Source organism: Notechis scutatus, chromosome 8 (assembly GCF_049901735.1).
Source record: "Notechis scutatus isolate UNSWTSFEM ecotype Mainland chromosome 8, rNotScu1.2, whole genome shotgun sequence".
Lineage (NCBI taxonomy): Eukaryota > Metazoa > Chordata > Lepidosauria > Squamata > Elapidae > Notechis > Notechis scutatus.
The window spans coordinates 4,689,075-4,714,611 of NC_142016.1; the positions used below are offsets into that span (position 1 = coordinate 4,689,075).

A 25,537-nucleotide genomic window follows, 5' to 3' on the forward strand; every position below is an offset into this window, starting at 1 on the left:
CATGTTCCTCCTGGCTTGTGAAAGCTTCCCACGAGGTGACAGGCAGGTGGACTCTGGCAGTGATTAATGCTTCTCTACAGGAGGGGACGGTGCCCCAGCAATTTAAGGAGGCTGTGGTCCACCCTCTTCTTAAGAAGCCATCGCTGGATTCCACCCAGTTGGATAATTTCCGACCTGTCTCCAATCTTCCCTTTTTGGGGAAGGTTATTGAGAAGGTGGTCGCGCAGCAGCTCCAGAGGTTTCTGGATGAAATGGATTATCTCAACCCCTACCAGTCAGGATTCAGGCCTGGATTTGGGACAGAAATAGCATTGGTTGCACTTTTGGGTGATCTCTGGTGGGAGCGGGATGGGGTAGTGCATCCATCCTTGCTCTACTTGACCTCTCAGCAACTTTTGATATCATTGACCATGGGATTCTCCTGGGATGGCTTGAGGGGATGGGTGTGGGAGATGCTGTATTGGTTCACATACATACATACATACATACATACATACATACATACATACATACACACACGCACACAAACAAACAAACAAACAAACAAACAAATATTATGTGGACTTTTTTTGATCCCATCCTGAGTTCCTGATCCTCCTCTATGTATTTCTTCTCCAAATTCTTCCTGCTCTGAAATATTTTAAGGTTTTCCTGGAACTCTCAGAGACTTCATCTTAACACAACCCAAGACCTTTCTTTGTTCCTTGCAATGGCAATAACTTCAGGTCCTCCATGAGCAATGTGTTTATTCTGACAGTTTCTGCCTTATTTTTTGTTAACTTATTGAAAATGTGATTATTTCCATGGGAACATTATGATTTCTAACAGCTTGCCTGTTTGTTTATTCATTTATTACATTTTTGCCTTGTCTGGAGATGCATATATTTCGTAAAATGTTTTGCATAAGGAGGATTCTTCAAATCCATAAATGTTTGTTTCAGGTCAGCTTTTGATGGCAACTGAATGTTCTTATCTGAAGCTGCTCAGCTTCTCCTGCAATATAGAAATGATGCACTGGTCTATTCAAGGGAATCTCATAGCCTAGTGCTTCTCAACCTTGGCATTGTTAAGATGTGTGGACTTCAACTCCCCAGCTGCCTGGGGAATTCTGGGAGCTGAAGTCCACACATCTTAACATTTATTTATTTTTATTTTATTTGTATTTATTTTTATTTGTCAGTTGCTTACAAGATAATAGGTATAAGTAAAAACATAGTTATGAATACATGGATACATATAAGAAAAATAAATATATATATATAAAAGAAACAATAGGACAGGGACGATAGGCCCGTTGGTGCGGTTATGCACGCCCCCTACAGACCTCTTAGGAAAGGGGTGAGGTCAATAGTAGAAAGTCTAAGATTAAAGTTTTTGAGGTTTGGAGAAGAAACCACAGAGTCAGGTAGAGTATTCCAGACATTGACTACTCTGTTGCTGAAGTCAAGTTTGGTGCGATCTTTCCTGCAGTCAAGTTTGGTGCGATCAACCTTGAGTTTGTATCTATTGTCATTCCTGGCCCCAATACACTGTTTCTCTTGTATACTCTCTTGTATTGTTGTGGTTGAAGCTGAAGTATTCATTGACAGGTAGGACATTGCAATGTATGATTTTTATATACTATACTTAGATCGGACCGAAAGCGCCATAGTTCTAGGTTTTCTAGGTCTAGAATTTCAAGTCTGGTGGCATAAGGTATACATTGCCAAGGTTGAGCAACACTGGCCCAGGCTAAGCTGTTAACATCTCTGCCATGCCCCTCCTCAGACTCATAATTGAACCCTATTTGCTTTTTTAATGGACTTGGCAGGAAGAGAAAGAGCTGAGGCAGCAGTCTTGGATGCCTCTAAAGGGCCCCCAGGGGACCATTTTTCAGCAGCTGCAATATCCTTTGCAAAAATGTTCTGTGGCTGAACCATGATAGCAACTGGTCATAACTGGTAATTAGGAGACAAACTCAAGGGATCTTGTAGTTCATACATTCTTCCTTTGGAGAAAACATCTATTTTTTTATTTTGTTTTGTTTTGGAGCTTACAATGACTCACAGGAACATGAGGAAAGGCTTAATGATTCGAGCTGTATGTCATTTCTCCATTCTCCTTCCCAATGAAAGACTTTATTTGAGAGAGATTTACAGTTAAAGCAAGAAATTGGGTTGCGTTCTGTGTCCCAAAGCATCAACTTTGCTACCAAGTCATCATTAAGAACATTAGCAGTAGACTACAAGAATTCAACAGCGGCGCTGCCAGATCTGGTGTGCAGCAAATGTTCCTTCTGCTGCCATCTATTTTTCTAGCTCCTATATAACTAGCAGTTCCAGTCAAGAGCCAAGCAAGAGAGTGAACCTAAGAAGCACAACAGTTTGTGAGTAATATATATATTTGTGCTGAGGGAATGTTGTTAAGTCACAACTTGCAAGACCTGCTGTGACATTCTGCACCCAAGCCTTGGGTGGCATGCTGTTTTATCAAGTTTAAGGCCAGTGATCCGGTTGATTCTTTTGGATCCAGAGATAATGAACACTCTAGTCAATAAAGAGATTGTATGTGTTGTTATTAGCTCAAGCGAACAGATTTAAAAGCAAAAATAAGCATAACATACCAAGTAAGATGATGCTCAAATCTCTTACAAGTTGTCAGGAGCTCTTTAATAAGAACAGCAGAGACGCCCCAATAGTGGCCAATTTCCACAGTGCCCAGCACTAGGGTCTGTGCAGAAGCTCCCTTCAAACAACAATCACTGCAAAATGTGTATAAAAATATGGTACTGTGACTTCGTGGTCGGGCTATATTGAGGAGACTGCAAGACCTGGTTGTCAGGATGCCACTGATCTTGACTGGTGGCACATGACTCTGGAATGGGAATCAAAAGACTGAGACTTTCACAGCAGGAAAACCTTTGGAGCTAAGTGAAGATTCCCCTCTCCTTCTCTTTTATTTAATAAATAAGAGGAAACCTCCCCTAAAAACATATGAGCTCAGAATGAGCTCTCAACTTCTATAGATTTCATAAAATAAAGGAAAAATCAAAATATGTCACTAAAGACGTCAAAATAACAACGGTATTCAGCATTGCCATTACACATGCTAAGAGCCTGGAGCTGAAAAACGTTCAGTTCAGGATCTCAAGTGCTGAAAGAAGCAGAAGCTCTAAATTTGTTGGTTTTGAGCTCAGGCGTCTTTGCGGTTCAGAGCAGAGAATAAGGAACATCAGCACTGCCCTTGTGAACCTTGTTTGCTTCTGAGCTAGAGAGGTAGTCCTCGAGCTACAGTATGACCATTCATTTAACAACTGTTCAAACTTTCAATGTCATTTTTACAAAGGGATTTACAATCAGTCCTTTTACTTATGACCGTCATAGCATCCCCATAGTCACATGTTTAAAAGTTGGGGTTTTGGCAATTGGCCTATATTTACAGCAGTTGCAACAACCCAGAGTCCCATGAGTGCCATTTGCAACCTTCCCAGGGAGCTTCCAACAAACACAGTGTCAAGGCAGAAGCCAGATTTGCTTAATGACAATTTGATTTGTTTAATGACCATGGTGATTTGCTTAACAGCTGAGGCAAAAGTATTGTAAAATCAATCATGACTCACTTAACGAGTCCATGGTTTAGGGATGGAAGTTCCTGTTCCAATTGTAGTCATAAGCTGAGGACTTAGGGCAGAATTGTCTTGCCTCTTACAATCATTGCAAAGTTTTGGGTGCAGGTTGTCATCCTTTGTGATCCTCAAAATTCACAGAGGAGAGAAATGATTGTTGTCTCATTTGGAAAACGGTTGAGGGACCAACCTAGATTTTAGCAAAATTGCACCTTGAAGGAACTGTCGCAGAGCTATGTTTCTGCCAGATGAAATATCATCCATTCTGTATTGTTTGTTCTTTGCCATTTGCAACATTTCAATACTTTGATAAAATCTGAGTCTGGAATAGCTTGCCTTAAAAATGCAAAGACAAATAACTGGAGAGTCAGAACTTTGAAAGGGTAGCAGAAATTGCTAAAAGAAGAAAAGGGCTAATGTACCATTGCATCCATCTTATACCCATTATGGTAGTTCTTATATTTATTCCTCCAGAGACAGATGTGAAAAATAGGAATTTCAACCCAGGAGGAGGAGGATGTTCTAGCTGTTAATTAGATGTGTTTTAGCTGATCAACTGAAAACACATAGGCTCTTTCCACTGCCCAAGTTACCCACTCAAACATTTATGGCCACTCAGCAGCGTGAACCACTCTGTTAATGTGAGCAAGCTAATTGATTCTGTCTCCTTTGAAAGAAACTTTGTTGCTGAGATGCTATTATTCCCCATTCCACAGGCTCCACGCATCCTAATTCTCACACGCAAAAGAAGCAGCGAGTTGGGTTTTTGTAGCTTTTCAGCTAAGCATCTCCCAGTGCATACCTTGTTTTGATAAGGCTGATTCACAAAAGTTGCTTCATCTGATTACTAATTTTAATCATTTTCTGGGTTTATCCAAAACAACATTAGAACAATATTGCACAACTGTGATCTAACGAAATACTGGTAGCCTTAAACTTATGACAAAGTGACTGGTACAAGTTATAATGGACCCTTTCAAAACCCACTTACAACCCTGTTTTGGAATTCTGAAGTCACCTCCCCCTCCCCCCCATGATCATCTGGATATATTTTGGGCACTTGGCAACTGACCCATCCACATTTATGGTGGTTTTCAGCACTGTGTGGTCATGTGACTGTAATGTTTTGGTGGAAACCAGTGTTTCCTTCTGGTTTCTAGCAAAACTGGTCCACAGCAAACAATGAGTTTGCTTAGCAACTGTAGCAATTGCTTAACAACCATGGCAGTTGCTTTTTGACCACGGTGGTTGCTTAATGACCTTTGCAAAAAAAGTTGTAAAAGTCATTTTGTGATTGCCATGACTTATGACTGTAACTGCCAGGCTCAATTACAGTCATAAGTCAAGGACTTTCTGTAGAGTAGGTTCATACACTACGATAAGATACAAAATAACTAATCAAGGTTAATTCTATCAACCAAAGTTGTGCAAATGCAGCCATTAATTCTTTCCTGACCTAGTTACAAGAACCTGTTGCTAAGGCGATGACTTAGGAGCAAGAAGACTGAGGGTCAAATCCATCTACAGTCACGAAAATTAACTGGGTGTCTTTGAACTAGTCACCATCTCACAGCCCAGCCCACATTAAGTGGCTTGTTGTGAAAAAAGCAGAAGGTAGAAGCTCTACGTTGACTGCTCTGGGCCCCTGAATCTAAGTTTGGATGGAAATCAAACAGATTGTTGGAAGCCAGTCAATAAATACAAAGGCTTAGTGCACCACATTGCGTGAATCCTGGCTGAGGATTTCTGGGCACTGCAAGCCAACATAGCTGGTAGCAACACTGTTTTGCAGTCTTTTGTTAGCATCCTTGCTAACTTTTATCCATAGGTTGGCTAGTGATTAGGAGGGAGGGAGGAGGGAGGGAGGGAGGGAGGAGAGGAGAGAGAGAGGAGAGAGAGAGAGAGAGAGAGAGAGAGAGAGAGAGAGAGAGAGAAAACAAATGCTGGGTCTGGTGAATGTCTGTCCAGAGATGAGTCATTTCTCTATTTTAGAACAGCTATCTTATTTATTTCTATCATTTCCAAAACTAAATCACATGAAAAATTCTGAGACGGGTCCTGGCAAGGGAGGCCTGGCCTCTGAGTCAGAATTAACCTCTCTGCCAGGGAAAAACCCAACAGTTGCTTGAGCAATAACCCCTCCACTTGTATAACTAAGTCCCGTCTTCATTCCTTACTGAATCCTGTGTCTCAACCAATGGCATCTGGGGGCTTAACTCACATGTTAATGAATGTCAATGCTCCGTGGTGATGGTTAGAAAATGTCTTATCATCTAGTCATAGTGGAAGGACTTTAGAGGAGGTCTCCAACTCCATGCCCAAGGCAGGAGTCCTTATATCTCCCAAACAAGTGGTCAAGTGGTTGTCTAGTCTATTTTTGAAAACCTCCAGTCATGGAGCCCCCCACAACTCCAGGAGACAAAGTTCCACTGATTAATCCTTCTTATTAATCATTCTCTTACAGGAGAGAAGTGTCCGCTACTGGAGAAAGAAAATCTCCGTCTGGACCACAGCAGCGATGAATTTGTAAATATAACTGGTAAGTGGGCAGCCCAGATTCTCTTCCTTCTCTTTCCTCCAGATTCGTGGGATTGAGATAGCCCTGCTTGCTTGACCTGCCCCCACCCATTGAGGTCTAGCTAATAAGCATCCAAAGAGTGTTTTCTTGGCATTGTCCTCCCCAGGTGCAGATGGGGTAGGGTGGAGTGTGGCAAGAGATGAGGCAGCTGGGGGGTCACTGTCCAGATAGTCATCAAAGCCTATCTTTTACCTTGCAGCCTGATCTGTAAGCCTAACATTCATCCAAGAAACACAACCTTAGTTTGCCATTCTATGACAGCTGCTTAGATTGTCATTTTAGCACTTTCCCCAGGGCTGAGAAATGGAAGACAAGAAGTAAGAATGTGGGGTGACAGGTAGATCCTCTTCTTTAAAAACCACTGCCTGAAACCTGACCTGGAGCAAGAGGGAAGGAGATACCTGCTTTGCCTAAAATCAGAGGTCCCCATAACTTCTGTGGTCACCTTTGGCTTGCTAACACGCCCCCGTGCCTACCATGTTTTTTTGCAGCAACATCTCCACGAGGGAGGTTATGTTAAGGCGGTGTTTGTCAACTTTAGCAACTTTAACTCGGGTGAACTTCAACTCCCAAAATTCCCCAGCTCTTTTAAGATGTGTAGAATTCAACTTCCAGAATTCCCCAGCCAGCAGGCTGAGCTGAGGTCTAACCATTTTAACTATGTTGCTTGGGAAATTCTGGGTGTTGAAGCCCATGTGTGTAAAAATTGCTAAGGTCGAGAAACACGGCCTTAATGTAACACCTTTCGTGGAGAAGTTGCTGCAAAAGACATCCCTGCTAAACACAGGGGCACATTAAGCAAGCCAAAGATGGTTCCACAGGAGTTATGGGCAAGTTTGATTTCAGGTATCTCCTTCCCTCTGTTGCTAAGGTTGAGAAACATTCTTTTAAGGGATGCTCGTGATGTGTTCCAGAAGATACTCCCAGTATCCTTTGCACTGGCACAGACAAAAGAGATGATGTGTTGAAATGGGGACAATGATTGAACATTTCAGGTTTATTCCCCAATGTGTTTTTTTTTTTTCTGGTATGAGATCAGGCAGAAAATGTTTTGATCTTAATGTACCAAAGGATAGAGCTAAATATCTCTTGTCCCTGCTACAACGATATTATGTACCTGCATTTTTACAATACCCAATTCTTTTTATCCAGTCCTTGTGCCTTTGCCAGGAAGGGGATTTATGTCTTAGGCCCCCTATCCTGGGTGCCGTTGATGGGAAGATTTAATCACATCCACTATCAAAAGCGTTCATTCAGATGTTTGAACACTGAAGGGGAAACAGCTGATTACGGACTTCTGAAGTGCCCCGTCTATCGTTCCCTTAGGACTGAACTAATCTCATCACATATTGTCTGGACAGCTTCCAACAGGCAATTGTACACTTCCTATGAGATGATCCATACTGTCAAAATCTCCCGGAAAGTCCTCAAATACTGTGTAATAGCAGTAGTCTTAGATGAGATGGATCAAAATGTAATTTAAGTTTTGGATATGAATGGGATGTGTCAGTGTGCCCGTGGCTTTGGGACTATGACCATAAACAGACAGACACATAAATGATAGGTGGAAATAGACTCAGAAGCCTCACCATTTTGAAGTCCTTATTTCCCTTAAGGAAAAATACTATGCTTTTTCTTCATTTTTCCCAATTAAAGGAACAGCCAGTCTCAATAAGGACTAGAGATGCACCACACTAAAGGATGGACTTTCAGGCATTCTGACTCAAACCTATTTTTATCTATAAAAGACCCACATCTAATGCTCCACAGCTCGTTATTCTTCTGTACCTTACATTTTCAGGAATTAGTCTTTATTATTCTGCAATGTGAATAAGGAAGATATTATGAACCAATAGAGAAAGTTTAAAAAAAAATAGATGGTGAAATTAGACTTCCCAACCTGGTGTTTTCCCCCTCTCTGCATTTCATTACAACATCCCAAATTCCCAATAGACTCCCAGCTTACCTTCTTCTCTCTTTTCCAGGATTTAATCTAATCAAAAGGTTTGGTCTTCTGAAGACCTCGTCAGTTAAGAAAATACGCAATCCCAAAGGTCCGATGATCCTCCGACTAGGCAACACTTCCTTGGTTCATCCAACGAAGTGAGTGTTCTCCGTTCCTGACTCTTAAAGCTGCTGCATGGCCGTTGCTTGTGGATAACCTGTTTTCTGTGCAAATTAATGCCATGCATCAATTTCAGTTCTAATTCCTTGTTCCAACTGTCTGCTGGAGGAATTTGTTTTGAGGCGAAAATAATATAACAGTAAACCCGTCTGTTGGGCCAGCAATTGAGAAACTGACCAGATCTTTGCTGGTTTAGAAGCCTTCCTTCTCCCCATGTATCAGTGGGAGGTGAAGGTCTACAAGGAAGATGGGCAAAACCTTAACCTTAACCAATTACGATGTCCAGGGTTTTCAGACATGATTGTTAAGGCAGATATAGGTAGTCCTCAACTTAGAACCATTCATTTAGTGACCATTCCAATTTACAATGATGCTGAACTGGTCCATGTGCTGGCATAGCATCCCCATTCTCAAGTGATCAGCATTTGGGCGATTGGCAACCAACATGTGTTTATGATGGTTGCAGCATCCCCAGGTCATGGAATCACCATTTGAAGTTCCAGTTGAGGATTACTCTCATTTAGGAAACAGCAGTGTGGGAAAGGGAGTACCTGGGAGTACAGGTGGGTACCTGTGTGGCCAGTCTTGCTTCTGAAACTCAGGGGGGGAAAGGATCCTCAGACCTGCTGGGTATGACTGTTCTTGCTGAATGCAGAATCAGCCTGAAATTCATCCTCATTGGACAAGGTAGCACCACTGCTTCAGGCCCTACTCTGGTGGCCAGTTGGCTTCTAGATACAGTTCAAGGTGTTGGTTGTTGGCTCAACATCTGTATATCTACAGGACCTTCAATAGATATTAGCTTTCAGACTACAAGTAGTCCTTGACTTACAACTGTTCATTTAGTGACCAAAGTTATAAATGCATTAAAAAAAGTGACTTATGACCCTTTTTCACAGTTACGATCTTAGCAACATCCCTGTGATCATATCATCAACATTCAAATGCTTGGCAGCTGGTTCATATTTGCGGCTGTTGTTGTGTCCCAAGGTCATGTGATCACCTTTTGCAGCCTTCTGACAAGGAAAGTCAATGGGGAAGCCAGATTCACTTAACAACTGGGTTACTAACTTATCAACTGCAGTAATTCACTTTACAACGGAGGCAAGAAAGGTCATAAAATGGGGCAAAAGTCACTTAACAAATGCCTCACTTAAAACCAGAACTTTGGGGCTCCGTTGTGTTTGTAAGTCAAAGACTACCTGTAATAAATTTTACTAAACTTTGCTAACTGGAGACTTCTGCCTTTTAATGAAGCTTATTAGCCTGAAAGCTTCTACTACATTCCTAATTTTTGCAATTCTCAATCTATTCATCTGCAAGAACTGAGGGCCGGTGATTCTTTACTCAAGGAATGCCACCTTCAGGAGTCAGAGAAATGAGATAACTGATACTTCCCTCTTGTAGAACTGCATCTCCTATGAGATGCAATAGCCCTTTCCCCCTTTGCTTTCCAAGAACTCCTTTGAAACTAGATTATTCTTGCAGGCCATATTATTTCCATCTTATTTCCCCTGGCCATGGAATGCTACTTTACAGGGTTGGTTTCATAGATTAACTGATTAATATTCCTGATTCTACTGACTATAATTATTCATTGTGTTATTAATATGTTTGTTCTTATTCTGTTGACTATTTTATTACTTGACTTTCATATGTTTATATGCTACTTGAAGCCATTCACAATTGGACTATTGGGCTTAGAACCCTAATAAAATAACAATAAATAACAGAATGTCAGGATTGGAAGGGACTTTGGAGGTCTTCTAATCCATACCCCGCCACCCCTTGCTGAACCAGGATACTGTATATCATTTCAGACAAATGGTTGTCCAATTTCTTCTTAAAATCCTCCAGCGTTGGAGCACCCACAATTTCTGGAGGCAAATCTTTACAATGATTAATTGTTCTAACTGTCAGGACTCCTTATTCCCAGGTTCATTCTCTCCTTGATTAGTTTCCATCCATTGCTCGTTGTTCTGCTTTCGGTTTATTTGGAGACTAGGTTGACCCCAACTTCTTTGTGGCAGCCTCTTAATAAATAATATGCAGGCCTGCAGTTCTGTCTCCCATATGAGCCACAAGCCAGAGTTGAACTTGGGGAAGCAATAGTTGATAACCATAATGCACCATTCTCATCAGCTTGTGGACTCTGGTGAGCTTTCTGCACTATGATGAGGAGTACAAAGTGTACTGTGTGTTATGTGACTCTAGCAGTTGCGGTTGGCTTCAAATGGTAAATTTGGATAGAATTTGTTCATTCTCAGGTGAAAGAACAACATAAATCCCAGGAAAGTTGAAAAATGATCCTAGAAACTATAGTATTTCTGTATTGTTGCCTGGAAAACAGTATGGGCATATCTATTTAGTCACTCATTGGTGTTGAACCAAGCTAGGAGTCATGACTCTTATGTTCCTCACCCACACCAAGCTGTGATCACTGTCTCCCCCAAAGAATTTACCATAACCAGTCATCATCAACTTCAGGTCTCCCAACTGAGTTGGGTCTCAAATTGATGTATGAAGAATGTGCCTGAGAATTATGGGAGTGAAGCTGTATTGTTGCCAAGGAAGGCTATGTAGACCTATCCAATTCATCCGGAGTCAAACTCAACTTGTAAGAAATTTTACCTTTATCTTGTCAACCCATGGTTTCTGGCTTACAATATTCAGTTTATTCAGCCAATTGTGGTTCATTCAATAAGTCATAGTTAAAGTAAGAATGGTTTAGTTCACTAATATAAAATTATGCCAATCACTTAGTCCAAACAGAGTTTGGAAAGTGATATTTTTAAGTCTCAGTATCATCCCTGATTGATAGTTGTGTAGTTTGACACAACATTTTAATTTTAAAATAAGTCATGCTAAGATTCCATGCAATGGCCAGTTTCACACAGCATGGTGGACCACAATCCAACCCCTCTTTAACCTTGATTAACATGTTGTCTAAATACAAGCTGACAGTTCAGAGGAGAGCAAAATTTTCATGTGAGCCTCTGGAAAATCCTTGAATGGTGGGAAAAGACAACTGTCCTAAATCAATTAACTCTTTGATCCCTGATATCTCAGTGCAGAAGAGTCTCTACTTGGAGTACCCAAAACTGAGCAAACCAGCCAGGAAACTCCTCTGCAACTGTAATCAAATAATACAACTATGCTGTTTACTTGTCTGAGCTATTTTCTGAGCTCATGTAGTAGCCTAAAGTAATCGAACAGTTTGAATTCACACAATCTGTTAACACAGAAAAATAATAACCAAGTTAAAATTAATCAGCTTTAACTTATGTGAATGCAACCATTTTTAATTGGCCTGGTTTGCTTTGCTGTGTGTCCCCCAGCGAAGAGTGTTTGGGTCCTCCAAACGAGAGGTTTTGTGGGTGATTTAGCTTCAGCTGAATGACTGGAAGGATCTCTCGATCCTGGAAAGTCAATCACTGCCCAAAAGCAACAAAGGCTTTGAGACTTTTCCAGGCCCTTCAGCAATTCCTCCTGTTTGGCGGGTGTTTTTCTTGCTCCAGCAAAACTTGGCATCCACTCGGAGAGGACTTGACTGATGGCCTGCAAATGCTGAAGCTGTTTACTAGCTGGGTTGGGCTGCCCTTTCCTGAGGCCTGGTCAAGACAGAAAAGCCAGACGCAAGGTAGGTGGGTGGGGGGAGGTCATTCATATGTCCCCTCTTCTTCTGCTTATACACAGAAAGCAGCTTAGTTTCAAGTACAGCAGCCAAAATCTCACAAGATTACCCAGTCTGTTGAGTTTTTGTTCCAAGTCTCTTATGAACTGGCTTGAGAGTTTAAATGAGAATTCTAAAAATTCCAGAGGCTCCCATAGGTTTTTCATGCTTACTATCTCCCAAATATGCTTTTTCCAAAAGGCAACTGGACTTTGTTTTTTTCTGTTGAAAATGTTTCGCTTCTCATCCGAGAAGCTTCTTCAGTTCATGAATATGCTTTCATTTCCTTTCATATTCTTCAAATGAATTAAATTTGAGGTGTCTATGGATGCCACCTAGTGATGTTGGGGAGACTGTTTTGAAGCAGGAGGCATCTCAGAGGATACACTCCGTTTTATAAGCAGGGATGGGAGTTCTGTGACCATCCAGACAGTGATGGATGACATCTTCCTTCCATTAACCATGCTTGTTTGGACCACTGGGATACAGAGTCCATCAGTACAGTATCTGGAAGTACCGGGATCCCCATTACTGTAACCTCTCCCTCCAGCCCCCTTCAGGACACTCCTGCTTTGTCCCCCACCATTACATCCAAGACCTGTTTCCCCCTCAGTTTAGAAAACATGCAGTGCAGAAATGAAACCTCTTGCACCAACATCCAAGACAACTATTTTGATATCATGAATCAATGTTTGCTTGGTGCTCAGCTGCAGACTGATCTCTCTGATCAGGGCAAGAATCCAGGATAAAACATCCCAGACAGAGTGCTGTTTGTTTAAATACATCCATGGAGATTTGCTTATGATCTCCCTTGGCAACGGGGTCAACTGCTCCATCATTCCTACAACCAGGAAGTTTTTTTTCTTAATATTTAACAGGAGGTGACCATCCTGTGATTTAGAATCATAGAATCATAGGATAGGAAGATGCTTTGGAAGTATTCTAACTTCCAGCCCAAAGGCAGGAGTCCTTATACCATCCTGGACAAATGGATGTCCAATCTTTCTTGAAAACCATGAGTGATGGAGCACCCACAGTACCAAGAGGCAAGCTGTTCCATTGCTTAATTGTTCTCATTGTCAGGAAATTTCACTTTTCCATGTTGGATCTCCTTCTGATGAGCTTCCAGCCACTGCTTCTTGTTTTGCCCTCAGGTGCTTTAGAGCAGGGGTCTCCAACCTTGGCAACTTTAAGACTAGTGGACTTCAACTCCCAGAATTCCTCAGCCAGCAAAGCTGGCTGAGGAATTCTGGGAGTTGAAGTCCACAAGTCTCAAAGTTGCTGCTGAGGAATTCTGGGAGTTGAAGTCCACAAGTCTCAAAGTTGCTGCTGAGGAATTCTGGGAGCTGAAGTCCACAAGTCTCAAAGTTGCTGCTGAGGAATTCTGGGAGCTGAAGTCCACAAGTCTCAAAGTTGCTGCTGAGGAATTCTGGGAGCTGAAGTCCACAAGTCTCAAAGTTGCTGCTGAGGAATTCTGGGAGCTGAAGTCCACAAGTCTCAAAGTTGCTGCTGAGGAATTCTGGGAGCTGAAGTCCACAAGTCTCAAAGTTGCTGCTGAGGAATTCTGGGAGCTGAAGTCCACAAGTCTCAAAGTTGCTGCTGAGGAATTCTGGGAGCTGAAGTCCACAAGTCTCAAAGTTGCTGCTGAGGAATTCTGGGAGTTGAAGTCCACAAGTCTCAAAGTTGCTGCTGAGGAATTCTGGGAGCTGAAGTCCACAAGTCTCAAAGTTGCTGCTGAGGAATTCTGGGAGCTGAAGTCCACAAGTCTCAAAGTTGCTGCTGAGGAATTCTGGGAGTTGAAGTCCACAAGTCTCAAAGTTGCTGCTGAGGAATTCTGGGAGTTGAAGTCCACAAGTCTCAAAGTTGCTGCTGAGGAATTCTGGGAGTTGAAGTCCACAAGTCTCAAAGTTGCTGCTGAGGAATTCTGGGAGTTGAAGTCCACAAGTTTCAAAGTTGCCAAGGTTGGAGACCCCTGCTTTAGAGAATAAATTGACTCCCTCTTCCCTGTGACAGCCCTTCAAGTTTTGGAGAAATAGCTCCATGATTCTCCAGAGCTTGGCCTTCTTCTGGGTGACCCTTTCCCTCCCCATGAGTTATTTGAAATGTGCCCCCTCTATCATTTTTTTCTCATTGCTAAATATATGCTTCTCTCTCAAGCTCTCCTCACAAGACTTCACTTCTTAGCCTTGTCATCAACTTTGTTGACTTTCCCTGTATCTCCTCCAGATTTTCTGAATCTTTCTTCAAATGTGTCCAGAATTGGACACAGTACTTGAGATGGAATTTGACCAACACAAAATAAAATGGAACTATTACTTTCCCAAACTTGAAACTGAGCTTCTGTTGATGTAGCCTGAAACTGATTGGCCCCATCACACTGCTAGTTCATATTCAGTTTATAATCATTAATATATTTCTAAAAGATATTTCTACTGAGCCGGATTTCCAATGCTGTGCCTTTTTTCCTTTCCTGTGTGAAAAAGCATTTATCTTGAACAAATTCTATTACGTTAAGCCTATTTCTCTTAACTTCTCCAGATCATCCTGAATTTCATCTGACTCCTGCTCTACTCAGTCTTTGGCCATTGGGGGTTGAAAAAACATTCCCTTCATCTCTAAAAAGTTGAAGAGTGTAAAATTCAGGGCTGAACTTTATGGCACTTTAATCCATGCTTCGTTTCAGTTTGATGAGGAAGCATTAATAAGGGACCATTTTGAACACAGTTTTTAACTTGCCTGGGTATCCACTGTCAAGCCATCCGGCCCATGCCTAACAAGCTTGCTAATCAGAATTTCACAGAGAACAATGTCAAACGTTTTGCTGAAATAAAGACATATTATTTCACAATGTGCTGTGGAAATTGTCTATTTCAAAAGACGGAGAAGGTTAGTCTTGTGAGATTTGTTCTGGAGACAGCAATGCTGACTGCTAATCATGGTGGCATTATTCAGAAAGTGAGCATTGATTAATTGCTTTATCACTTTCTCTAGAAATGCCACAGGTATTGAAGTCAGCTTGGCTGATCAGTGGTTCCTGGGTCTTCCTTTCCACCTTTTCACACGTCCATCTCCATTCATCTGGCATCTGTTCTCCAAGATTCCTCAAACATTGTACCTAGAGCAGTGTTTTCAATCTTGGCACGTGGCTGGCTGGGAAATTCTGGGAGTTGAAGTCTAAACACCTTAAAGTTGCCGAAATCAGCAGCTTATAAAGAAAACGCACTATAAAATGTTTTAAGATGGCACCTGCCCCCTTCGAGATTGGCTAAGATGCACCCCAATTGCACGAGCCCCAATTGTTGGAAATGTAAAAGCATAGAAGGTACCTTCTTCCATTTGTGGTGGTCGTGGCAAGGAAACCCAGAAGTACTGGCAAAAATTAGGCGCTGGCTAGAGGGAAATAACCAAGGAACAAATAGAGTACAAACCAGAGTCCTTCCTTCTGAATTTTCGATAAACTTTTAAATACCCAAAAGATGGAAGTATATTGTACATTCATATCTTAGCCGCAGAAGACTGCAACCAGTGCTGGAAATTATCTTCCATTCCCTCTGAACATATGGTTATTCAGAAAATGTTACAATGCGCTTGAAATGGACAACTAACCCAAGCACTAAAAATAAAGAATCCTCATCATATTACAACAATTGGAATCCTTGTATAATTGGCTAAACCTGGTTTAGATCATCTCTAGGAAAATTATGGCCGAGGGCCTCCCGAGCAGCAGATAAAGATAAAGAAAAGCACCGCCGATGATACTGTTGAAGAAGAAAGGATCTTACAGACAGTCACAAAATATGGTTTTATTTTAACTGTTTTCCCTACTCTATCCTTCCCCTCCCTTACTCTTCCCTTTTCCCTCTCTTAGGCTTTCCTCTCTTCCCCTCTTGGTCTATGCCAAGGCCTATTTTTCTTTTTGTTGTACATAATTTGTAGTTGTGTTGTTCTTTTAAAGGTAAAACTAATAAAGTATTTTCCAATAAAAGTTGCCGAAGGTGAGAAAAAGTGACTTCAAAATTTGAACAAAACATTAGCAAAGTCCTTAAGTGTTCTGGTTTACAAGTTGCCTGGCCAAGAGATTTAAACTCAGTCAGAATTCAAAGATCTCCTACCCACATTTTTTCCAAAGCTTCAAACTTCCTTGTTCATATTACTTTTAAATTTCCAGGTGGAATACATACATTTTTGTTGGAGAAGACTGAACCACAATATTTTGAGTCCCTCTCACTTTGCTTTCTTGTTAGCTTTGTCCTTTCTTGACTGGGAATTTGATAGACTGGCTTAGATTAATTAGATTATATTAGATTAACAGAGTTGGAAAGGACCTTGTAGGTCATCTAGTCCAACCCCTCACCCAAGCAGGAGGAGACCCTACACCATTTCTGACAAATGACAGTCCAATCTCTTCTTGAAATCCTCCAGCGATGAAGCTCCCACAACTTCTGAAGACAACTTCTGTTCCATTGGTTGATTTTCTCACTGTCAGAAAAATTCTCCTTATTTCCAGGATGAATCTCTCCTTGATCAGTTTCCATCCATTGTTCCTTGTCTGGCCTGCAGGTGCTTTAGAAAATAGCTTGACCCCTTCCTCCCTGTGGCAGCCCCTCAAACATTGGAAGACTGCTATCATGTCTCCCCTGGTCCTTCTCTTCCCTAGACTAGCCAAGACCAGTTCCTGTAACCATTATTTTCTTTTTCTTTTAAGCATGTGAAATCCTCCTCAACATCCTTTATCCAGTTCATTCTGAATAATGAATCTTTTATTCCATTTCTCATTTTCTTTGTTTTCTCTTTTAACATTCTGATCTTCTTTCTACTTCCTGTACATATTTATTTTTTAACCATTTTAAATATTCACCAAGCTTACCTATATCCACATTGCTTTCTGCTGTCTTCTATTTTTTTTGTCATAATTGCAAGCAATATTCCATAACCTTGGCAGCTTTAAGCTATGTGGACTTCAACTCCCAGAATTCCCCAGCCAGCCTTGCTGCCAACTCTGATTGTACTCTCAGTATCTTTTAAAAAGAATTTCCACCTATCAGAATTTTCATTTCTCATTAGCTTCTCTTACAATGGAATTCTCCTTATCACTGTGCTGAATTGCTTAAAATCTGGCTATTTGGACTGCATGGTTCAGCTACTATCAATCAAAGTACTGCAAACAGCACAATTGTCATTGCAGTTTGACTTTAATTTATTCTGCGGCTATCTGCAAAGCTGTGTATTCTTCGCTTGGTGAAGCTGCAGTTAATCCTTGGACCTTGGCATCTTTGCAAGACTGATTGCTTAGGATTACAGTACATCATGTTTTGCATCCTCCACCACCATCACCAATCCTGTCCTACTTATCTCAGGATAAAACTGGAAAAATCTGATGTAGATGAACCAGTGGCAATATCATGGCTTGTGCTTCTCCTCTCTCTATCTTCATGTGAATTAGAGAGGTCCTGTCTTACAAATTTTCATACATCTTTACTTTTTTGTATGAGCTTAATCCATGTTTGTTTGTTGCCTTGGTAACAGATCCTATCTTTCTCAATCTTCTAAACTCACTACAAAGATAGAAGTGTCTGCCAGAGACACAAAAGATGAAGAGAGCATTGCACTTACTGGAACACAAGCCAGACCTCCTTTGTACACCTGTGATGATGTTTCACACATATGTGAAAGAGGCAGAATTGGCACCACAATGGGACAAAACGGTTTTTACCATATTTGACAAATACATTGGATCTTGCAGAAACCTCTAATTGCATTTGTTTTGGGAGTGTTTGCTATTATTCCAATATCCTTCAATATGTTGGGTGATGGACATTTTAGTCCAACCCATCTAAAGCTAATAAGTTTTCAAACAGCTGACTTTAATACAGAGTAACAAATTTGGAAGGGACCTTGAAGGTCTTCTATTCCAACTTCCTTCTCAAACAGGAGACCCTGTGCCATTCCAGGCAAATAACTGTCCACTCTCTTCTTAAAAACCTTCAATGATGGAGTACTTACAACTTTGGGGGACATGCCATTCTCACTGGTTAATTGTTCTAACTGTCAGAAAAATTTCTCCTTAATTCTAGGTTGGTTGTCTCCTTAGTTAGTTTCCATCCATTGCTTCTTGTCCTGCCTTCAGGTGCTTTGGAGAATAGGTTGACCCCCTTCTCTTTGTGGCAGCCCTCATGTCACCCCTAGTCCTTCTCAGTTCAGCTGTTCCACTGATTAATTGTCCTCACTGTCAGGAAAGTCCTCCTTAGTTCTAGGTTAGATTTCTCCTTGTTAATTTTCCATCAGTTACTTCTTATCCCGTGTTTGATGCATGGAGAGATCTGTGTGTCTGCAGATATGACCTATCAGCTGCCTTCATTCAGGATTAACAGGTCAGAGTTACAAACCATGTGGCTTCATTCGCCAAGAATTAAGCCTGGCTAAGTTTAAACTTAGTTTCTGTTGTGTGAATTCAGATCATTTGGTCAGGTTATAGAACTACATAGTGTGCAATTCTGAGATATTGATTACTTTATCAATCAGATGAAGCATGGTGTATGAGCTTAGGCACTGATTTAGGCAGTCAGCTGAGCTTGGCTTCAGGACTTGACAGGATGCTAGGTCACGCAATGGAATGTAGACCAGAGTTGCAGGAGGAAGGGGCACAGGGACAATGGAGCTTGGAATGTCTGCTGGGCAAGAAGAGAGCAAGGCTAGATACCCCTTAGCAATTGACAGAGTGTATCTATAGTTATGGCAGATAATTACTTTAGTCTGACAAGATTCTGTTTGTAGGCACACAACAACAAAGATACTACTCAGAAGTAACTCCAAGTGTTGTTCTTGATTCTTTGGCCTTAACCAGTCAATCCTACAGTACTACGTATCTTGCTGCTTTTGGCTTGCTTTGATGGGCAGTGTCTCACTTAGTTTCAGTTGAAATGGACCCTTCTGTTTTTATTATTTATTATTTTATTATTTATTATTATGTATTGCATTTCCAAGCAATAAAAGGTAAAATTTTCTTTCTTGCAAACTCATACTCTTTATCATCAAGTAAGACACTATCTGTATCTACCATATATCACCATTCAAAGTGCATTTCTGATGAAGTTGTGGACACCACCATTATAGCCTCAATATATATCTTGTGCCTTAAGGACAAATGTTGTGCTAGAGGTCCTGCTAGCTGCTGACCTGTAATTAAAAGGGATTATTGGATATTTGGAACAATAGTTTGCAAAGCTTCGGTGCTTTCCTTGTTTTAGAAATGAAAAGCTGGCTTAAAAACCTTTGATTGCAATGACCAAAGATTGATGCAATTCCATTGGGGGCAAAATTTATATGTCAACATAAGGTGTATTTTAACAGGGTCAAAATTATAAACATTGGTTATAAACATTGCAGCGAAAAAGAGGAAACTGTAATCACTTTTGCCATCTTGATTGTAGGACATTCAGAAACAGAGCAAAGAGACCTTCCCTTTAATTTATAAGTGGATCCTTGCCTACTAAAAAAACAGCAACTTTTCTTTAAAAAAAAAACTTGGATCCCACTGCAAATGAACACGTTCCTCTTTGGAGCTTTGTACAGAATCAGTCTGGGTGTGTAGGAATGAACAGCATTTTGTCATGTCACTTTTTATTATTCAACTATTATTCCACCTGGATAATAGCCAATATATTGCATATATTGGAAGTCTTCAGAACATTACATGGGTTAGCTTTGTAAATCTTAACTTTCTATTGGTTGAGCAATTGAATTGTTAGTGTTTCGAGAGAGGCCGAACCTGAGAAAATAGAGATTTGCTTAATGCAGTGTTTCTCAACTTTTAAAATGTGTGGACTTCGACTCCCAGAATTCCCCAGCCAACTTTAAGATATATGGATTTCAATTCCCAAAATTCCCAGTCAGCTTTCAAGTAGGGAGACTTCAACTCCCAGAATTCCCCAGCCACATGCTGAGCTGAAATCCACACATTTCAAAGTTGGCTGGGGGATTCTGGGAGTGGAAGTCTACATATCTTAAAATTACCAAGGTTGAGAAACATGGTGATCAGGGATGCTCATGATATGACCCAAAAGATACTTCAATCATCTTTTTCAATAGCACAGACAAAAGGGCCAAGAGATGATGTATTGCAGGGGTCTCCAACCTTGGCCACTTTAAGCCTGGAGGACTTCAACTCCCAGAATTCCCCAGCCAACTTTAAGATAAGGCTCCAGCAGCTTTAAGTAGGGAGACTTCAACTCCCAGAATTCCCTGGCCACATGGGAATTGAAGTCCTCCAGGCTTAAAGTGGCACAAGGTTGGAGACCCCTGATGTATTGAAATGAGGACAGTGATGGAACATTTAGGAAGGGGTGGGCTTCTGGGGGTTTGCTGGGGTTCAGAAGAGCCCTTAGCTAAGATTCTGTACACTTCAGAGAACCTCCAAATCCCACTCCTGGCTGGCTCCTCCCACCTGGCCCCTCCCAGGAGTCCCCATGTGGCCCATTTTGGATGCAGGTAAGTGCACAGAGGCTTAGGGAGGGCAAAAAAAATGGGCCGGAAATGGGCCCGTTTCTGGCTTCCAGAGAGCCTTCGGAGCCTGGGGAGGGCAAAAATGCACACCCCCACCATAGTGCAGAAAGGCAACTAGGCCACGCCCATCATGACCATGCCCACCCAGCAACCGGGCAGAGAATCCTTTGCTAAAATTTTTGAAGCCCACCCCTGCATTTAGGGCCTCCCTAAATGCATTTTCTCTGGGGGACCTGGAAAAAAATTAGGCAGAGCATTTGAGATTTTAATGTACCAAAGAATCGAACTATCCTCCCACCTCTGTAATAATGAGAGTATGTTCCTGTGTTTTTACTATACACACACACAGGGTAGGAAATTGTAGGAGTTGAATTCTACACATCTTACTGCTGCCAAGGTTGAGAAACCCTGGCTTAATGCACGAGGACTTCTTCAGCTCCATTATTTTCCTTCCAGTTCCTAGAAGGGGCCTGGAAGATGAGATAGGGAGAAAGATTGGGGCAGAATCCCTGTTCAGATTAAGCTATGGGGCTAGTAGGAGGAGATCAGAAATATGAACACGAAGGATTCAATTTTTGTTTCCACCTTGTGTCCCCCAAAATCTAAACATCCCTATCAAGTTCCCCAGAGTTTCCCTGTCTTTCTTTTGATTTCCTGGCTGTTCTAAAATTTGCTTATTTAATCGAGGCCAGAGGCCCTTGGGAATAGGTAGCTGCACTTTCAGTCTTGGCTAGTCTGGAGAATGATTTTGTTCTGGATGATTAGTTCCTGTTTTTCTGAAGTGATTCATGAGCCCAGGAAACCAAAACAGGCACAAGTGGAATGAAGGCGGTTGAGCCAGAGCAGATAGATCTCTGAAAAGACAGCAATGAGATCAGTTTGCATCCAGATCCACAACTGTGTCCTAGGTGGAAGGGGCCAAGAACTCTTAGTTCAGGTCTCCTTCGTTAACTGGCTAAGAAGAGGGTAAGTGGACAAGAGAAAAATATCCACCCACACACAGAGAGTAGCTGATGTGGAAACCATTTGAGCACAGATACCTTTTGCAAAGATTTATTGTTGTGGCCGTAGCCTGGGAAACACTTCTCCAAAGTTATTGTTGCAATCCAGCTGCAGAAAGAATCCTGGGCTTCCTCTCCCGTGATGTGAGGAAATGCACGTGGGTGGCAAACACACAACTGGCCAAACAAAATGTGAGCCCAATTCCAAAGAGGGGACTCATTCTTTCAAGTGAGACCTGCAAAGCAGAAACCAGGTGGAAAGACTAACCGGATGTTGGGTGACTCTCTGCTAAACTTTCAGCTGCATCAAGGTCATTCAATACCCCTTCTTAACTCAGTAAATTAACAGTCAGCAACAGCCTAATCAAGGATTCACCAAGGACACTCCCATTAACACTGAAAGGACAAGCCACCAGTATATGAAACAAGGCAAAACCTACTTCCTTCTAGCACTGACGTTTTTACCTAGTTGGGTAATTAAACATCTGTGAGAAAACCAGAAAATGTCTGCAAGAAAACAATCAAGCTCAGGGAGCACCAAGGACTTTTCTTAACCTTGATGCATTACAACTCCCATTATGCTCAGCCGGCTCAGCCAGAGGCTCGCTGACTAGGGATCTGGGGAATTTGACTACACACACACATCTAGGATACCACATTCCACCAAGAGGGAATGCCTTGCCTTTATGATTTGTACATACAGGTAATCAGGGGTGGGATTCTACCGGTTCAGACTGGTTCTATAGAACCGGTTGTTATGATTCTGTGCAGTTCGGAGAAGCGGCAAATCGTGCCCCTGGCTGTCCCCTCCCTCTCTGCCCCGCCCCACCCAGTCCTTATCACGCATGCGTGACATTGCTGACTGTGTACTCCCCCACCCAGTCACTCCTTAAGGTATTTCTTTCTTTTCCCCCTTCCGACAATAAGCTGTTCTGATGATCAGCTGTGTGGGACCCCCCCTCGCTGTCTTATTGCTTCACTCAGGAGGCTTCCCTGAGGCCCAGGAGGCCCAAAAATGGAGCCCAGGGGTGGTGCTGCTGTGCACCGCCCACCCCACCCCATGCTCCATTTTTTTGCCTTCCTGGGCCCCAGGAAAGCTTCCTGGGAGAAAAAGGCCCCACTAGGAGGCATCCCTGAGGCACAGGAGGCCAAAATAATGGAGGAGAGGGTGCTGCAAAAAATAAGCCACGCCCACCCAGTCACATGGCCATGCCCATCTAGCCACACCCATCTAGCCACACCCACAGAACCGGTCGTTAAAAAATTTGAATCCCACCCCTGCAGGTAATCCTCGACTTACAACCATTCATTTAATGACCATTCAAAGTTACAAACAGCATTAAAATAGTGACTTTACAACCAGTCATTGCACTTAGGACCACTGCGGCATTCCCAAAGTCACGTGATCAAAATTTGGGCACTTGGCAGTCACCGTCTCTTTACCATGGTTGCCGTGTCTTAGGCATTGTGTTTTGTGACCTTCCCAGGCGGCTTCTGACAAGCAAAGTCAATGGGGGAAGCTACATTCACTTAATGACCCACATGATTCACTTAACAACTGCTGAGATTCACTGAACAACTGTAGCAAAAAGGTCATAAAATCAGGCCTGGTTTATTTAACAACCACCGTGTTTAACAATGGAATTTCTGGTTCCAATTGTGGTCGTAAATTGAGGACTGTCCCTACTCTCTCTCTCTTTTTTTTTTTTGCACCCTCCTCCATGGTCACCATTTATATTCACAAGGTCTCTCTCACCACATAGGGTTTGTGAGTGCATCTTTCCCTAACTTCATCAGGCTTTTTAAATGCAAATTGCATAAGCGCACCAACGTGCCTACTGTCCCTGTCCTATTGTTTCTTTTTTCTTGTTCGTATCCGTTTCATGTGTTTGTTACCATGTTTATACTTATACCTGTTGTCTAATAATTGTTTGACAAAATAAATAAATAAATAAAAAAAATAAAATACATTCCCCCAGCATCTGCTCTCTCTTTTCAATGTGACCAGTCATGCTGGCTGCGTCTAATTTTGTGTTCTGCACCTTTCTTTCCCAGATGGGGGGCGAGGGAGGATTTTTTCCACATGGATATTTGATAGGAGAGAGAAGGCTTTAATGCCTGCTGCTCATCTATTTGCTAAGTCCGGGGAGAATTAAAGAGGCAAGTTCTCATCCAGTGGAATTTGCGGTGTAATTCTTGCATGTGGCACCCGCTGCCATTCCTGTGTGGCCACAACTGAATGGCTCTTGGTCTGGCAAGTACCTGTTATACTCTCCCACCTTTTTTTTTTCCCCACTCTCTTAGGCTGAAAGCAAAACAACTCTTTGGCAACTGGTTCAAATTCCCCATTCTTTTATTATCCCCCTGATTCACTGGACCTTGTTTTTCATTCCTGCATTCCAATTTAACCAGGAGGACTTCTAAAATTAATTCCAGAAACTGGAGCATGTGCCATCTGACCTGGATTGCCATTGCTTCAGTTCATCACTGCCCACTCCCCCCCCCCAAAACCACTTTTCTCTCTGTGTATCGCTTGGTCCTTGGAGGAAGATGGATTGTGGAGAAAAACAGCAAGCAGTTTGGTGATGGCTTTACCTTGGCTTTTTGTAGCCCTGTTGTTCTCTGCAATCCGTATCGCCTGAACGTCACGTAAAAAGGCTTTGACAGAACAGTTTTTTCCACCTCGCCATCCCCTGAAATAGCTTCTAGGGCAGCTTGTGAAGATCAGTCATGAGGCCATGTGTGCACTCACAGTCTGAAGCAGTAGGCATGAAAAGAGAGGGGTTGGGGAGGATTGGGTGGGTGGAGAGGAAGCAGGTTCAGGGCTCAATTTGTGCCTGTGAAAGGGGTTCTCTCTGAAGTTCTTTCTTGGCTTAAGTTGGGTAAGCTATCCAGTTGTCTACTACAACCTCCTGGCAGAGAAGAGGCACTGGTCCTATGATCAGAACGGAACCAGCAAATCTTGTCCTTTAGCTCTGCAATCCTGGATAATATCTTATTAAGAAATAAAGAAAGGAGAAGAAAGAAATGGAGCCCTCATTGTGAGGGGATGTAGTCTGGATTCCCAGGAAAGAGGGGCTGCATTCCAGAGGTCAAAAAGGCAATGAAGCTTAGATAGTTTGTCCAGGAGAAAGAGGGGTAAGAAGGCTCCTCCCTAGTGATTCTTAAAGTATATCTCTAATAATGCCAATAATTGCTTTAGTTGGATAAGGTTTCTGTCTATAGGTGAGGAATACTAAAGGAAATTGCTCAGAAGTAATCCTTTATGTCTTTCTTAGTTCTTGGCACTTGACATTACTGGCTTGACACAATCATATCAAGTTTGATAGTGTGCTGTGTTTTATTGTATGTAGGCGCCTAAACCTCTAACAAATTGCACGTACCTTGTGCTCATATAAGGTTAAGGGATTAAAAATAGAATCCTTAGTGCATGGATTGTTTTTTGGATGGTCTTGAGTTGAGCTCAAACAACCAATTGACCTTCCATGCAGTTTTCTCAACCATACTACAGAACTGGCTTGCCCCTGCCTTCATCTTGGAAGGGTTTTCATTCTAACTTACAACTTGGATATTTCCTACTTATCTCCCATGTCTTCAGAGGAATTATTGCGTCTGTCATCTGGTTTGGCACAGACTCCAGTGGATAGTTAAGACTGCAAAAAGAACAATTGCATCCATCCTGTCTTCTATAGAAGACCTGTATATTGTGTGGGTCAGAAAGAGAGCTGAGAAAATATCTACAGACCCCTCACATCCTGGACACAAACTGTTTGAATTCATCCCCTCAGGATGGCACTATAGGGCATTGCATATCAAAACAACTAGAACCCAGGAACATTGTTTTCCTTCCCACCATCAATCTGATGAAACACCTAATTCTCACAGTGCTGTCTAATGTCGATATATATTTACCTGTGCAGCATGGCCATATTTACTCTTATTATTATCTTCTTTGCTCCTCCTCTTATTGGGATGATGATGATGATGATTCTGTTGCTTTGTATGTACAGTGAGAGCTACAGTACCAGAGACAAATTTCATTTATGTATCTAAT

At 41.9% G+C, this 25,537-nt stretch overlaps 1 protein-coding gene across 6 annotated transcripts in view; it reads left to right on the plus strand.

Moving 5' to 3' along the window:
- Window positions 1-25,537, plus strand: part of COL16A1 (collagen type XVI alpha 1 chain) — a 234,413-nt gene that overhangs the window by 34,460 nt on the left and 174,416 nt on the right. For all 6 annotated transcript variants that reach the window (XM_087970506.1, XM_087970507.1, XM_087970509.1 and 3 more), the window contains exons 3-4: window positions 6,069-6,143; window positions 8,168-8,285. In XM_087970506.1, coding sequence (XP_087826632.1) covers window positions 6,069-6,143; window positions 8,168-8,285 — 193 coding nt within the window. The remainder of the gene's footprint in view (window positions 1-6,068; window positions 6,144-8,167; window positions 8,286-25,537) is intronic.